The sequence below is a fragment of the Gordionus sp. m RMFG-2023 genome, chromosome 2 (genome assembly GCF_954871325.1).
Source record: "Gordionus sp. m RMFG-2023 chromosome 2, tfGorSpeb1-WG-v2, whole genome shotgun sequence".
Lineage (NCBI taxonomy): Eukaryota > Metazoa > Nematomorpha > Gordioida > Chordodea > Parachordodidae > Gordionus > Gordionus sp. m RMFG-2023.
Window position 1 is genome coordinate 29908576 of NC_088776.1, and position 15696 is coordinate 29924271.

The 15696-nt window shown below is 26.5% G+C and overlaps 1 protein-coding gene across 3 annotated transcripts in view; it reads left to right on the forward strand.

The window, feature by feature from the left end:
• LOC135923570 (polycomb protein esc-like) overlaps positions 1-14746 on the forward strand; it is a 58340-nt gene extending 43594 nt beyond the window's left edge. The window contains exon 11 of one of the 3 annotated variants that reach the window (XM_065458394.1): positions 14169-14746. In XM_065458394.1, the coding sequence (XP_065314466.1) occupies positions 14169-14364 (196 nt within the window). In that variant the 3' untranslated portion in view covers positions 14365-14746. The remainder of the gene's footprint in view (positions 1-14168) is intronic. The other 2 variants (XM_065458392.1, XM_065458395.1) reach the window with 2 other exon arrangements.
• The last annotated feature ends 950 nt before the right edge of the window (positions 14747-15696 follow it).

Sequence of the window (15696 nt, forward strand, 5' to 3'; positions counted from 1 at the left end):
ATTATCCCGTTCCAGCGTTAAAAAAATACCTTGATAATTTTTAAAATTTTTTAAATAAGATTAGATGAAGAGGAACATTGGATTGAGACCTCTATCTTATTAAATCTTTTGTAATCGTCAAAATTATTAATTTTATAGCTTTAAAACATAAAATCTTTTTTAAATTTAAACATTGTTAAATTTAAAAATAATAAATGCCAACTTCTGTTTCAAATATAAATCTTAAAATGATAAAAAATATATTTAATTATATATTTTGTTGGTTTCAATAGAGATGATATGTGAATTTAGTTCAAATTTAATATTTTGTAAGTTATTTTCAAATCATATTATTCTGCCTGAAAGGGAATCTACAATAAATATTTTTAAACATAATGATTATGAGACTTTCTGAAATGGGAAAAGAAGATTTTTTAATTTCATATTCTGTCTATTTAATTATTTCTAAATCTCACTGTGCAAATTGGTTTATTATTCATGATACGGTTTAAAACAATTTCAACTTTAAGAGAGACAGAATACCACAAATCCATATTTTTATGCCGTTTAATATTATAGTGAAAAACATTTTAATTATGCTTTAATATTATTTACTTATCTTAAATTCCGTATAAAACAATTTATAAAATACAGAGAAAATATTCAAAATAATGAAATTTGAAAATTTAGGGCAGGGCTTTAAATAATCAGAGCTAAAAAATGCAGACCGAAGAACACGGTATATTAATTTACGACATTTATATTATTTATTTTATTACTAATTATGACATTGAAATATGTTAAATTCAATTTTGTCAGTACTGTAAAAAATAGCTAAATAGAAGTATAATTTTTTTGGCGTTGATAAAGCTATCCTTTTAAAAATAACCCAGCGGCTGAAATAATATTTTTCTATTAAATCTTTAGACATTTTTGGAATTGGATAAAAATAAAGTTATTACCAAACTATAATTTACTTCTGGCACCTTACTTTAAAAAGATGAAAGGTGCAATAATTTTTTTTCAATTTTTTTAAAGATTTATATAAGTTAATTGATGATACTACGAAATAAGATTTATAAATAGATTACATGACTTGTTTATTAACTCATATTTTGTTAAAATAATAATTTAATTTTTTTTAAATTCTGGAACCCTAACTGAACTTGGGATCAATACTAGTGCCTGAAATCTAACTCGTTATATTAAAATTTATTAATGTTTACAACCCTTAATATTTTTGATTAGTAATTTTTTTAAATCTCACTTTCGCGTTTCAATTTATATATAGAATTTAATTTTATTTATAAAACTCTTCATATATTATTAAACAAAAATCTAATAATAATAATATGAGAATACAATTACAATCTGCTATCTGCTTATATAGTTTTATATTTTTACTAAAAAATAAAAAATAATATAAAAATATATATTTGCTATTTTATTTTTTTATTATAATTGAATACATTATTGTAAAATTATTTAAATTAATATTGGATGCTAGGCCCTTCAAGTACGATAAAATATCGCGATTTCTGTAATCCGATACTCTTCTTTTTAGTCTTTCTGAGAGATTCCGGTATTTTTTTCTTGGGGAAGCTTCATCATCACCTCCTTGTAGTTGGACAATTTTTAACTCAGTTAAACTTTGTTGCTTTTTAAGTCCTTAAAATGATATAAATATTCAATGTATAATCAATTTTCCTTTTTTAATTTAAAAAAACTAAATTATTCTAGAATTTTTTTCTTAAATTTTTTACCTGAAAATTTAATATTATACCTGTTATAAATCTCCATATTGTAGGATGATAGGAAGTCAGCAATGAATTAAAACTCCTGTGCCATCCCTCCACAGAATTATTTGTATTAGCGTCGCCATTAAGTGTATAGCAATTCCATAAGGGAATGGGAAAAATTGGGATTAATCTTTCCCTCCCATAAGATTTCCCTATATATGTGTTTTCAAAATAATCAATAATCGGCTGTAAAATAACATTTTCTTGATAAAACGGAGACATTATTAATGTCTCAAAAGCCATTGTAACATCTGTTTCTGGCACATAGGCCAAACATACCATCATTTTTAAAAATAAACAAAATTGTGTATTGGTTTTATATTGCATTGATATTTCTGGAAACCTTTGTATTTTTCTCCAAAAACTTTGACCAAAATGAAATAAACATCCTCTTTGTTTCGTTAACGGGAAGACCGATTTGAATGCATTGATTTCCGATAACTCAAAATCGGTCATTATAAAATCAGGAGAGATTGTTACATATGATCGAATAATTTCAAAAACTCGCTTGTAATCCGCACTCCTTTTACCGGTCATCAATATGTAAACTAGAGGGAAAACCGTTTTATTTTTTACTCCGTGAAGCATATAAAGTTGATGAAAAAGAGGAGGTGTACATTTAAAAGTACCATCGGCGAACCACATCGCACATGAGGAGAGAAATTCAAGATTTCCATCAGTGGAGTATATTAAAAGTCGCTCGTTTATCTTAATTTATATTTTAAAATAATTACTTGCAATTTACCAAATTTTGATTTTCAGTTGAAATATATAAAATTAAACAAATTGTTCAATTTTACCTCATCATCATGAATGATAAAATTCTCGCCTTTCTCGGTAATAGTATATTCGTAGGGTAAAATTAATTCGGCCCAAGAAGTTGGGCACGGTGGTGGATGATTGTGAGAGTCTTGTACAGTGTATTATCCTTTTAATAAGGCTGGAGTTAGGAATCTTCATTGCGATGGATTCATCTAGATTTGCCGATATCTCCGAGATAATCATACTGGGAGTATCGATAGTTGTTTTCGCTTTATGCTTAATTTCGTTATAAATTTTTCGTGATCGAATTTATTTGGAATTTTTTCATTATTTCGGCATGTGAGCCTGGCCATACACTTGTGAGTATCTCTCTCTACGCACCTATAGTAGTAGGTAGGAGGCACCTTTTTATCAAGCCTGTAAACAAAGTTATTATATATCTCTAGATTTAAACCTTTATAACTTTTAATCATAATTATTTAAATGATATATTGAGTAATTTGTTTCTATAAAAAATAAAAATATTTTAATAATATGTAAAATAAAATGACAAAAATTTTCGAATCTTTACTATTCTTAAAAAACAAGCCAGTTGCTGTAATATAAATTCTCAGAACACCATTGAATAAAAAAAAGGGATAAAATAATTTTAAAAACATTTTGTCTGGGTCATAAATAATTTTACGCCATTTTTAAATATATTTTGCCTATAAAAATAAAAAATTAATTTTTTATATCAAATTTATGTCTAATTTTAATTATGATTAATGATAAATAATATAGATATATATATATTTTTAAGGAAAAATAAATGAATATATATTTTAATAAAAATTAAAATTCTGTCATGTAAAAATCTTTAGAAAATTTCATCAAAATTTTATTTCTTAAGTAAAATTTTTAATAATTAATCATTTCAAAAGATTTTTTGTCTATAGATGTAAACTAATAAAATCTATATTAGGATAAAATTTTAACCTTCTAGTGTTTATAATTTTAAAATAATATTAAATGGTTTGCCAAGCCCCACGGTTTACCTAACCCCAGTCTCCCCTACTGACAAAATTGAATTTAACATATTTCAATATCATAATTAGTAATAAAATAAATAATATAAATGTCGTAAATTAATATACCTGTGTTCTTCGGTCTGCATTTTTTAGCTCTGATTAATTAAAGCCCTGCCCTAAATTTTCAAATTTCGTTATTTTGAATATTTTCTCTGTATTTTATAAATTGTTTTATACGGAATTTAAGATAAGTAAATAATATTAAACGGCATAAAAATATGGATTTGTGGCCTTCTGTCTCTCTTAAAGTTGAAATACCGTATCATGAATAATAAACCAATTTGCACAGTGAGATTTAGAAATAATTAAATAGACAGAATATGAAATTAAAAAATCTTCTTTTCCCATTTCAGAAAGTCTCATAATCATTATGTTTAAAAATATTTATTGTAGGCATTCCCTTTCAGGCAGAATAATATGATTTGAAAATGACTTACAAAATATTAAATTGGAACTAAATTCACATATCATCTCTATTGAAACCAACAAAATATATAATTAAATATATTTTTTATCATTTTAAGATTTATATTTGAAACAGAAGTTGGCATTTATTATTTTTAAATTTAACAATGTTTAAATTTAAAAAAGATAAGATTTTATGTTTTAAAGCTATAAAATTAATAATTTTGACGATTACAAAATATTTAATAAGATAGAGGTCTCAATCCAATGTTCCCCTTCATCTAATTTTATTTAAAAAATTTTAAAAATTATCAACGTATTTTTTTAGCGCTGGAACGTGTTAATCATATCAGTAACTAGGGGCTAGTAGAATTAGGTCGAATTAATTATATCATGCTTAAAAATATGATATAATAAGTATTCATTGACTATTATAGCTTTAAATTCTATTTTTATTCCCTTTAATTTTCACCTTTTCAGGTGGTTGATAATCAAAAGAATTAAAAAAAAATTAAAAAATTCATTAAAACTTAAACATTTTTTAAAATAAAATATCACATTTTGAAATTTTTTATGAATTATTTATATACAAATGGTGTATTATTGATAATAACAATTATCCTGTAGGAGACTTAATAAACCAATGTAATCTACAAGCCTGGGGTTTGGGTCTTGTTGGGGCAAAAATTAACTTTTACTAGAATCAATCTTAAAATATAAAATATTAAAAATATTTATTAATGTATAACTTAAGTTAAGTGTTTGTTGGGCTATCTCATGGTATTTAATAAATTCAATTATAAATTGTCAAGCTTATGATGATATTGACAAAAACGACTACTAGCCCTATTCCTACTATTGGAAGAAAGTTGATAATGAGATCAAAAATTTTGATTATTTACCGGGCGGCTAAAAACATCGCGTTTTGAAATCTTATTAACTCCGAAACGTGTCATTCGTTTTTTATGAAATCTCCTGTCTTAATATTCAAAATATATAATTTTATAAAGTGGTTTTTAGAAAATTAAGATAAAAAAAATGTAGTCGTACATATATATTTTTAAAGATTTCCTTTAATTCATAAACTATAACATAAAAACAAAATATTTTAAATTTTATAAAGTGGCTTTTAGAAAATTAAGATAAAAAAATGTAGTCGGACATATATATTTTTAAAGATTTCTTCAAATTCATAAACTATAACATAAAATATTTTGGCATTATTAAACAAATCTCATTATTAAATACCACTAACAATATAAACATACGATAATTTTCTAAATTATGTATTTTATCAAAGATCTGATAATGATAAAATTTATACATGAGAAGAAAAATTGGAATCAAGTTTAATTCCTGAATTCTCTAGGAAAAAGTGGAATATTAATCCAGTTCACCAAGCTAACCCCATGGTTATCATATAACTCATCAAGCTCCTTTTGTTTTTCAAATAAGATTTTATCAAGCAAAACCATAGATTCGTAATACAAATTCCACTAGAATTTATCAGATACCTACCCAATTTCTTGATGTTACCTGCCATATTGGTCATTTTTTGTTTATTCCACAAAGTAAGACACTTTTGGAAAGAACTTTGTGATATTATTTTATGTTATTAGCTAAAGCTAAAAAATTTCTGATGCCATAATTAGGGGAGACCGGTGTTATAATAAACCCAGGGTTATAGTGAGAGTGGCTTTATTTTCTAGAGTATTAAACTCTAAGAGATAATTTTTTACCAAAACTATATACTTATATATTGCATATGCGGCTATAATTTTTATTTCTATCGGACGCTTGAAGAATTTTTATAATGCTTTATATCATTCGTACCTTCAACAGTAACTTTTTACACTTTTACTATTTTTCAAAAATAAAGATTAATATACAATTTTACCACACAAAAATCATCTTATATAAAAGAAAAAATCCTATTTTATAGAATAACAATTTAACCGAACAAAATTGATAATATAAATACTTTAAAATATGATCTTAATCAAAGTGGTGCTACTGGGGCTATTTTTATGGGGTTAGGTCGAACCTTTTTTTTTGCTATTTTTTAAAAATTTGACATGCAAAAAAAGCCAAGGATAGACCAACTAAAGGAAAAAAAATCAAAAAATGTTATTATATGATAAATAATTGTTTGGTATACAAATAAATTATATCAAGCATAACAATCAAGACTGCTTTCAATGTCAGTTATTAGTTACATGGCTTTGCAATTTTATTGTTTTTTTATTTGCAAAGATTGTGAATGTTTTAAATGATTTTATATAACACTTTTATGTTTTAAATCATTAAATATATCCTAATAAAAAAATATATAACTTTTATATATGGAAAATTAAGCAGTGTTTATAATAGCCTCGACCAAGGGCTTGTTCGTCCCCGGGTAGGGTTCACTGGTTACCAAAAAAAATTCCAGGAAAAATGATATTTTGAAAAAATTATTAGAGATGTATTTTTGAAATTTAAACATATCATAAAACTAATAGAGCTAAACAAAATGAGATATTTTTTATTAAAAATGATAAAGTACTTATAATTTTCTTAAGGTTTGCCTTTAGGGTTCGCCATAACCCCGTTCTCCCCTACAAGTTTTCAATAAATAAGAAAAACTTGATGTTTAATATTTAAAATGATTAGATGAAAAAGAGAAATCTATTTTATTACTTAGAATCTTTTTTTTATATTTTGAGTCAAAAAAAAGAAAAGCCTTAGCCTTAATTTCAATAAAAAAATGTTTTTAGAACCAATCCCCATTTTAACTTAATTTTCAGATTCAACTAAGTCAGTTGAAAAGTCGATAAATATAAAATTATAACTTTCATGAAACTCCATTCGCGATATGATAATGCATTCGCGATAATTCATTCGCTATAATGTATTCGCTATAATGCATTCGCTATAATGGATTCGCTATGATGCATTCGCTATAATGTATTCGCGATAATTCATTCGCTATGATACATTCGCTATAATGCATTCGCGGTAATATATTCGCGATAATTCATTCGCTCTAATGTATTCGCTATAATACATTCGCGATAACATTTTCGCGGTATTACATTCGCGCTAATACATTCGCTATAATATTTTCGCTGTATTATATTCGCTATAATGCATTCGCGGTAATGCATTCGCTATATTATATTCGCGATAATGCATTCGCTATAATATCTTTTTGCGGTAATCGACATTCGCGATAATACATTTCGCGCTAAAATTTTCGCGGTATTGACATGTAACCAAATTGCTGTTATAATCGGCTGGTCTTGGAGTCGATTTTATATTAAGTAGCTTTTTAACTGCTCCATATAATGTAAATTTAATCAAAAAAAATTTTTTCTTTGTATTTTAAAAATAATAATCTCCACGGTATCACGTCAATTCGGCCCAGAGATAATTCATCACATGTCTATTCGGCGTTGGACAATAGGGTGCAAAGATAATTTGGAATGTAATTTGCCGCACCGACAATTCGGCGTGGTCCTTTGGGCACAGATAACGTGGTAAATGTCAATTCGGTGCAGCGATAATTCAGCATGGGTTTGGCACAGCGACAGTTTGACAAAATAAAAAGTGTAGAATAACACTAAAGTAGGCAAAACTATATACTGCTTGAATGCCAATACAAATCAACGTTAATATTTCATTATATTAAATCAGCTAATTTATATGTCACCTCAATCAAACCAAGAAAATTTGCCATGGTCAATTTAATATACAATTTATAATTCACGCAAATATATGGTATGAATAAATCCGATTTATAATATGTATTAAAAAAAACTTTTCTCCATGGTCGGGTAATTTTAATCTTTTTAAATATTTTATTAAAAAAACTCTTATCTAAATTTAAAGAAGAATATACCAAGCCTGTAATTCTTAAAAAAATTCTACAATTATCCAAACAACAAACTAAATATTATTAAAATAAAAAATAGTTGATTTTTTGCATTTTTTAATATATCCAAAGAAATTTGATAAATATTCTTCTCGGTTTAATGGCGATTTTTAGGTTGGCCAGTTTCCCCACTGATTTTTCTTCTCCATTTTTGACGATCCTGAGCATCAATATTTGTATGGTTTATTTTTCTCATATCCGCCGCTATCACCTTTATACCGTCATCTCGGGCCTTCCTCTAGGTCTTGATCCTCCTACTTCCAATAAGGTGCATCTCTTTACCCAGTCATCTTTTGTCTTACGTTCCACATGCCAAACCCATCTTTTCTTGACATTGCCCCTTCAATCAATTCTATACCCATTCTTGCTCAAAATTTCTTACAAGTTTTTTTTTCTCTCAAAGATATCCCACACATTCATCTAAACATTCTCATCACTGTCCTTTGCAATTTAGCTTCGTGGGCCGCTTTCATTGCCCATGTTTTGCCGCCATGAACTAAACAACTCCTAACACTGCTTAGATAAATTTCCCCCTTTAACTTTAGAGAGACGTTTTTATTTAAAATAAACGACATCTCGTCCATGCTTGTCTGATCTTTTACCATCTGCGTTTAGCATATCACCCAAATAGCAAAATTCCAAGGGGTTAAATCATTGCTAATATCCAAACCACTATTTTATACGTTATCAGTATTATGTACTCCCTTTATGCACGTTCTACAAATAAAAGAGACTAACCCTTTTCTGGCATATAGTGCATTGGATTGAATTTCTATCAACTCCCCACATACACCACAAGGCCAGTTGCCGAATTTCTCCATTTTTGAGATTATCCCCACCAATCATCACCCTTGTCTTTACTGCATTTTCCAGGCCCTTTGCTTCCATAGCCATCTTCCATCTACTAATTTTATCCCTCAATTCTTCCTCACTTTTGCCATTAATACGGTCATCTGCATATAATAGCTCCCAGAGAAGTCCTTCACGCATCTCTCTAGCCACCGGATCCATTACTAAGATGAATAAATGGACTCAGCACGGATCCCTGATGGTTTTACCTTCACTTCAAAGCTTTCACTATCTCCATCCGTCCCTACCGCAGTTTGTGCCCCCACATACATTGCCTTCACTGCCATATTCAAACATTCTTCCACCTATTATTTTCTCAAGACCCATCTGGTAACCACGCGCGGCACTCTCTCAAATGCCTTCTCTAAATCAACAAACGGATAATACAGTTTCTCTTCCTTAGCAAGATACTTCTCCTGTATTTGTCTCTTGTATTATTTTAAAAAATTTGAAACCCCGGAATAATATTTTCGCCCACTTGGATCGAGCTAATTGATTTACGCTCAATTGTCATTACGCCAAATTATCTCTGCGCCTATTATCCCGATACTAGCGCAGAATTGACATATGCTCAATTGAGAGTCAAATTGGTGCCGAAGTGACTTGGCTGAATTGACATTCGCCGAAATTAACTCATTATTTATTAAAACGTTTTTTTTATTGATCAAAGTATATTTTTTTGATAAAAAAAACTGAAGAATTTAATATTAGTATTCTATTTATACTGAGTAAAATTAATTTTATATTGTTAAAAATGAAAAAATATGCCGATCAAATAAAATACTTGGAATTTCATATAAATTTTTCGAAAAAAAGTCTTATACTGCAATTATTAATTTTTGATACATAAACATTTATTTTAATACTTTATATTATAATGATCGATATATATATTTATATATAATTAATTGATTGGAGAATGTGGAGTTCAACTCATGCTCTTCTTCAATAATGATATCACTATCTGCTGATGATATATTTTCATTTTCTAAAATTTCAGCAGTTATAATTGGATGATTTTATGCTGTCCATATAAATTGCATTTTGTGGAAATTACTTTTCCACATGTTTATTGCTGTCTATTACTATTTTTAGAATGGGTTCTTCTAAAATAAGATCAAATTCATCCAAAGCAGCATTCCAGAGGAATTTCCACCATATCAGAGTTTGAATATGCTTTTAAGTTTCCCATATTCTCACGTTTTCCAAAACCACTCTTGATCGAAATTTTAGGAGATTGACTAAAAGAACCCCGTTATCATGATTGAATTCTCAATTAGTGCATTGACCGTAGCCATGCCAGGTGATATCTCATCATTGGTTGATTCAAAGTCATTAAAGCGAGGATAATTATGTATTTGTGAATATTTTTTAAAAAATTTGCACTCACTTTTTTTAAATGGAAGAAGAAATTACTAAGATGAATTTTAAGAAATTTAAGTAGGTAGTGTTTTATCAATTTATATGCAATGAAAGCAAATTTTGGTCTAAGGTTATCAATCAATATAAATGTATTATGTAAAATAAAATTTAACAAAATTATATTTCCATTGGGGATGGGGTATCCCCAAGACGCCACTGTCTAGAGACAAATCTTCTAGCTTATTTTCAATTTTCACACAAAGTGTGAATAGATTTGGCCATATCAAAATGGTACTTAGTTCTTCTTATCTCATAAAGTGTAGTTGCATCTCAGAATCACGTGCTTATAACTCAATTAGGAATTAGTATACATTTTTAAAAGCTCCTATATCCTTACTTTAGCCTCAATTTTATCTTACCTTGAGCCGGGTTCTCTTTAAAAGTTTTAATAAATGGTTTTTATAAAATCCAAAACGATGGGTTAAACATTTATTTACCTTCATTATATTTTTGATAAAGAGAAGAAAAACTAATATAGCACGATAAATCACATATTTGATTTGAATTGCACATATAAAATCATATTTATTGCACAAATATTGCATGTATATTTTAAGATAATAAATTTATATTAAAGGCGGATGTTTCGTTAATAAACAAGTATATTCTCAAATTCAATTTCTAATAATTTACATTCCTCATATATAAGTAAAAAGCTTCTATTTTGTCCTGTTTAATGCTAACACGCAATCTTTTTTCTATCTTAATTTGTTAAAGCTCTGCTTACAGAGTTCAATGCCAATCAGTGAAACTTTTATCGAGGATTATTTGTGAATACTATTCCGCGAGGACTATCGCTAACTATTTTCAGCTATTACTTAACTGGTAAAATTTTATAGGGAAGTCATTATCGCGAAGAAAATATACTAAAACCATTTTGTGAATAATATATCACGATAATTGCTAATAGTGACTATTTCCTTTTTAAGATAATATTATTTAAATAATATTTTTATTAAATAGGTTGAAAAATCGATTCAATGAAAATGCTTTAATTTTCTTTTAACCTTAATAAATTTATATGATTATTGAGCTAAGATGTTTAGAAAATTTATTATTAGAATACAATTTTCTAGGTTACCCTGTTCTATGCTTTTCGAAATTTATTTTATTAGAATCGCCGCTTTATTAATCATTAGTTAACCTTAGCTATAAAAATGAGATCTGGCTTGCACCAATATTTATTACCTGGTTAGTGCTAATTGTTCATTAGCAATCAATCAGTTTTGCCAGTCACTAACCAAGAACCAGTTACCTATATCGGATTTTTAATCTCGATTCAAAAATCTGATTCAGAGTATTTTTGGATCGTGTAATTTACTATGGTTATAGATATTTTTTTTCTTTATATATATATATATATATAAGTAAAAGTTTAGTTACATTTTAAAAAAAAATTGACATAGCCTTAAACATGATGTTTATCAAATATTTGCAAGCACTAATTAAGCTTAAACTAATATATAACTCTAAATTATAATTATGGATATTCACAAATAAATAAAAAGGGTATTAAAAATGTCCAAAAAATAAAACAATGAACTATATTATCATTACTGCTCTCACGATTGAGGGAATAGTCAGATTTGAGTTTCTTGATATAAAGAGGAATAACTGAGGAGAATGATTATTTTAGAATAAACCTATATTCCAAAATGTAGAAGAGGGGAAATTATTAATGATTTATATAATTTTATTTTTCTACTAAATACATCGTAATTTTATGATAATTTTTTATAAAGAAATAAAAATTAAGTGAAAATAAAAATACAAAGAGAAAGAGAAAATAAGGATTAAAAGTCAAGAAATTGTTATGTAAATGAAAAGTTAAAAATGACATAAAAATAGAGAATTGAAGAAAATTGACAGAGAAAATTAGGAAATTATTTTTAAAAAGAAAAAAGAATGATCAATAATGAGAAGAGAAAAAAAATAGAAATTAAAATGACAAAGAGATCGTAATAGGCAAAAAATAAAATATGACAATCAAAATTTAAGAAAAATTATATTACAGGGTTATAAAAATGAAAACAATATTTTTTTTAAAAAAAATTTCCCTTTTTTATAGATATATTCATTTTTTAATTTACACACTTCTTTTTTTGATCGGACCTTTTTCTTTGATTCTTTTCCTTTTTTGGATGAAGAACCCTGTAAATTATTTGCAATATAGTTTATGCTCTCGCGATAATGACTTTCACGCAAATAATTTTATAAAGGATTCGCGTTAAAAGTTTCGCTAAAATTTCGCGTAATTAAATTCTTGATAATGGGTTCGCTATATTGTCTCGTTAGAAATGTTTCTCGATATTAACTTTCAATATAAGTTTCGCCAAATTGACCTGATACGGCTCACATCGTACTTGTATAACTGACCATGTTATTAAAAATTCATAAGCTATGGATATTTTAAATATCCAACAGGGCATATATATGTTAGCGTCAATGTGTTATTTTTTCAAATTTAAATCATTTTTTGAGCACCTATTTTACAGAAAATGTATACCATAATGTTTGGAATACCTATTACGCTATGAATTTCAGACAATATTTCCATGAACTTTTAAACTTAATAATTTATATTAAATTTTTTATATAAATTATAAATTCAAAAATTAACAGCAAAATTATCTACAATTCATATAGGTTTCAAACATGATAGAATATATTTCTGGTAAAATCCGATTTTTAAATTTAATAAAACGCGCTCAAAAAATGATAAAATAACACATTGCAGGAAAAAACACATTGACGCTGGCATATACAAATAAGGCAATTTTTACATTTTATACAATGTATTCATTGTTATCCAAAACTTTTTCCAATTCTATATTTTCTTTGGATATTTTATCAGCAGGATTTTTATTTTCATATATCCTATCAAACTATATTCTTGTAATTCACGACTGAGGATTTTTACTAATTCAGTGAGTATATCTAGCCATTCCTTAATACCTTAGTTATTATACAAAATTTGAGTGAAAATAATATTTATTGTTAATTGGGTCTTTATTTTTAAAATCTCTCATTAATACTAATGATTGTTTGGTTAAGTATAAACTTAAATACCTTTTCTATAAAAATTCATGATTTTTATCATTAATCTTTAATTTTATTGGAATTCTTTTCCTGCAATTAATTCAATGACAAGGTAATTCACATTCAATATTTTCATGTAAAATTTTATCAAAAAAAATTTCATTTATTGAAATAAAATCCAAATTAGAAATAACTAATTTGAAACTTCAATATAAATATTTTTTGTCTGAAGATAGCGCGATATTGGTACAATTATTATAATAATTTTAAAAAATATTTACAGTTAATAAAATTTTAAATTTTTATAAGTTTATGATTGAATACTTATTGTAATAGGTGACAAACATTTGCTTCATATACCTTTATGACAGCTTTTTCTCGAGCCCACCATCTTGTCTCATCGATTTTTTGTCGTTTATTAAATTTTCTGGCCTACAGCATTATTTCTATCCTTCCAGGCTTGCATACATTTACAGAATTCCCCAAATAAAGTTTTCAACCCTATTAAAAAGTAGAAGTTTCGTTTTATTTGAGTTTTGTTTCATCAAATCAGCCTCCAATCCATCATAAATAAAGAGTAAATTTTTGATTCACCCGTCATTCTTTGACAGAAGTATAATAATAATCCTTATACGAAGCAAAATTATTAGATATAAAAGAATAAAATTACATTTCATAATGAACATTCTAGGAAAAATTTCCTTAATCATCGTTCTCGTTCCATAATTTTCCCCAAAGTTCCATTCCCGAAACATTTTATTCCAGATTCTTATAAGTAATAAATTATTGCCTTTATCATAAATTTCTTTAATGTAAGAAAGATCTACTTAAATGACATCCTTTTTTTTAATTTTGTAATTCGATTAATAATACTTAATATATTTCAAAAAAACTCATTATATAAAATAACATTTTTTTAAATATTTTCAGACCTCAAGTATTAAAGCATTCTAATTGTAAAAGCATAATAAGGCAAGTATGTTTTAGTCCTATAATAACGGAAGCCAATAACAAAATCGAAAACATGAATGAATCAGAAAAATTAAATAATGCTAAACAAAGTTTTATGTCATTGATAGGTGTGTGCGACGATTCTACTATTTGGAGATGGGATATCCAATTTTAATTTAAATGTTAATATTTTATTATAATTTAACTTCAAAATCTGTAATACTTTTTAAATTAATGCAATGCAATATGTAAAATACAATGTTTATGTATGTTTTATTATAATTTATCAAAATCGATAATTTTTCTAATGATTATTTATCGTTGATTAATATATTTTTTTAAAGGTATTGTGCACTTTATTTGAAATTAAATGAAATAGCATAAATATTATATTCCATATGATTTTAATATACCCAAACCCAACTCTTCCTCTTTCTTTAGGAACTTAGTTTTTAAATGACAAAATGTTTTAACTAGTGCTGTATCACACGTTACAAATTATTCAGGTTACCTTGTTATTATGGGGAAAGTAATGAATCAAACTAACGTGTTACATTTCAAGTTACTCGTAACTTTCTAAGCTACTTGTTTATATTATATTTTTTGTCATTTTTGTTTTAGTTTTTATTTAAATAAAAAATTAACATTAAATCGAATTTTTATAACAAATTATACGCATATCCCATTTTATCCTTTTCTTGAATTATCTTCATTATTGCCTTAATAGCCAAAAAGAAACAGTAGTTAGTTTCTTTTTTGAGGAAAGATGTTCATAGAAATAACCCATTAGGGAGGGAATTAGTGCCAAGATTCATTGCCAAAATAAGATAGGTTTTTGTAGGAAGATATGTCTAATGACTCGAATGATGAACTTAAAGTTTTCTAGAGAAAAGACACATTTTTATAAAACTTTAAACTATAGATCTGCAAAGTTCGGGCTGGGCCTAATATTTTTTAAAAAATTCTGGCCGGGTCGGGTCGGATTTTGGCAATTTTTTTAAATATATCTAAATTTATCAATTTTATATTGAATTTTTTATGTAAAATAAAAATATTTGATTTTATTTATTGAAACTAAACGACATATAACATATGTCTTTTATGAGTAATTATAAAAATTAATTTCTATATTTAAAAAATTTCGGGTTCGGGCCGGGCCGGCAAAACTTTGAAAAATTTCGGGCAGGGCCGGGCTTGAAAAATTAGGCTCGATGCAGATCACTATAAACTATTTATAAACATAAATCTTGTTTATAAAATATACTACTTTAAGATTATTGTAAAAAAAGGAATAATATACATATGTAATAATTTTTATTGCTTTTATTTTCTAATTTTTTATTAAATCAATATATTACAATAAACAAAATCATCCCATTAAAAAACTATAATAATTCTATGATATTTGAAAAATATCAACAAAAACATAATCGATAATCACAAGGTTAAATAAAAATATACATAAAATAAAACGAACTCCCTTTTATCGAATACATTTCATAAAATA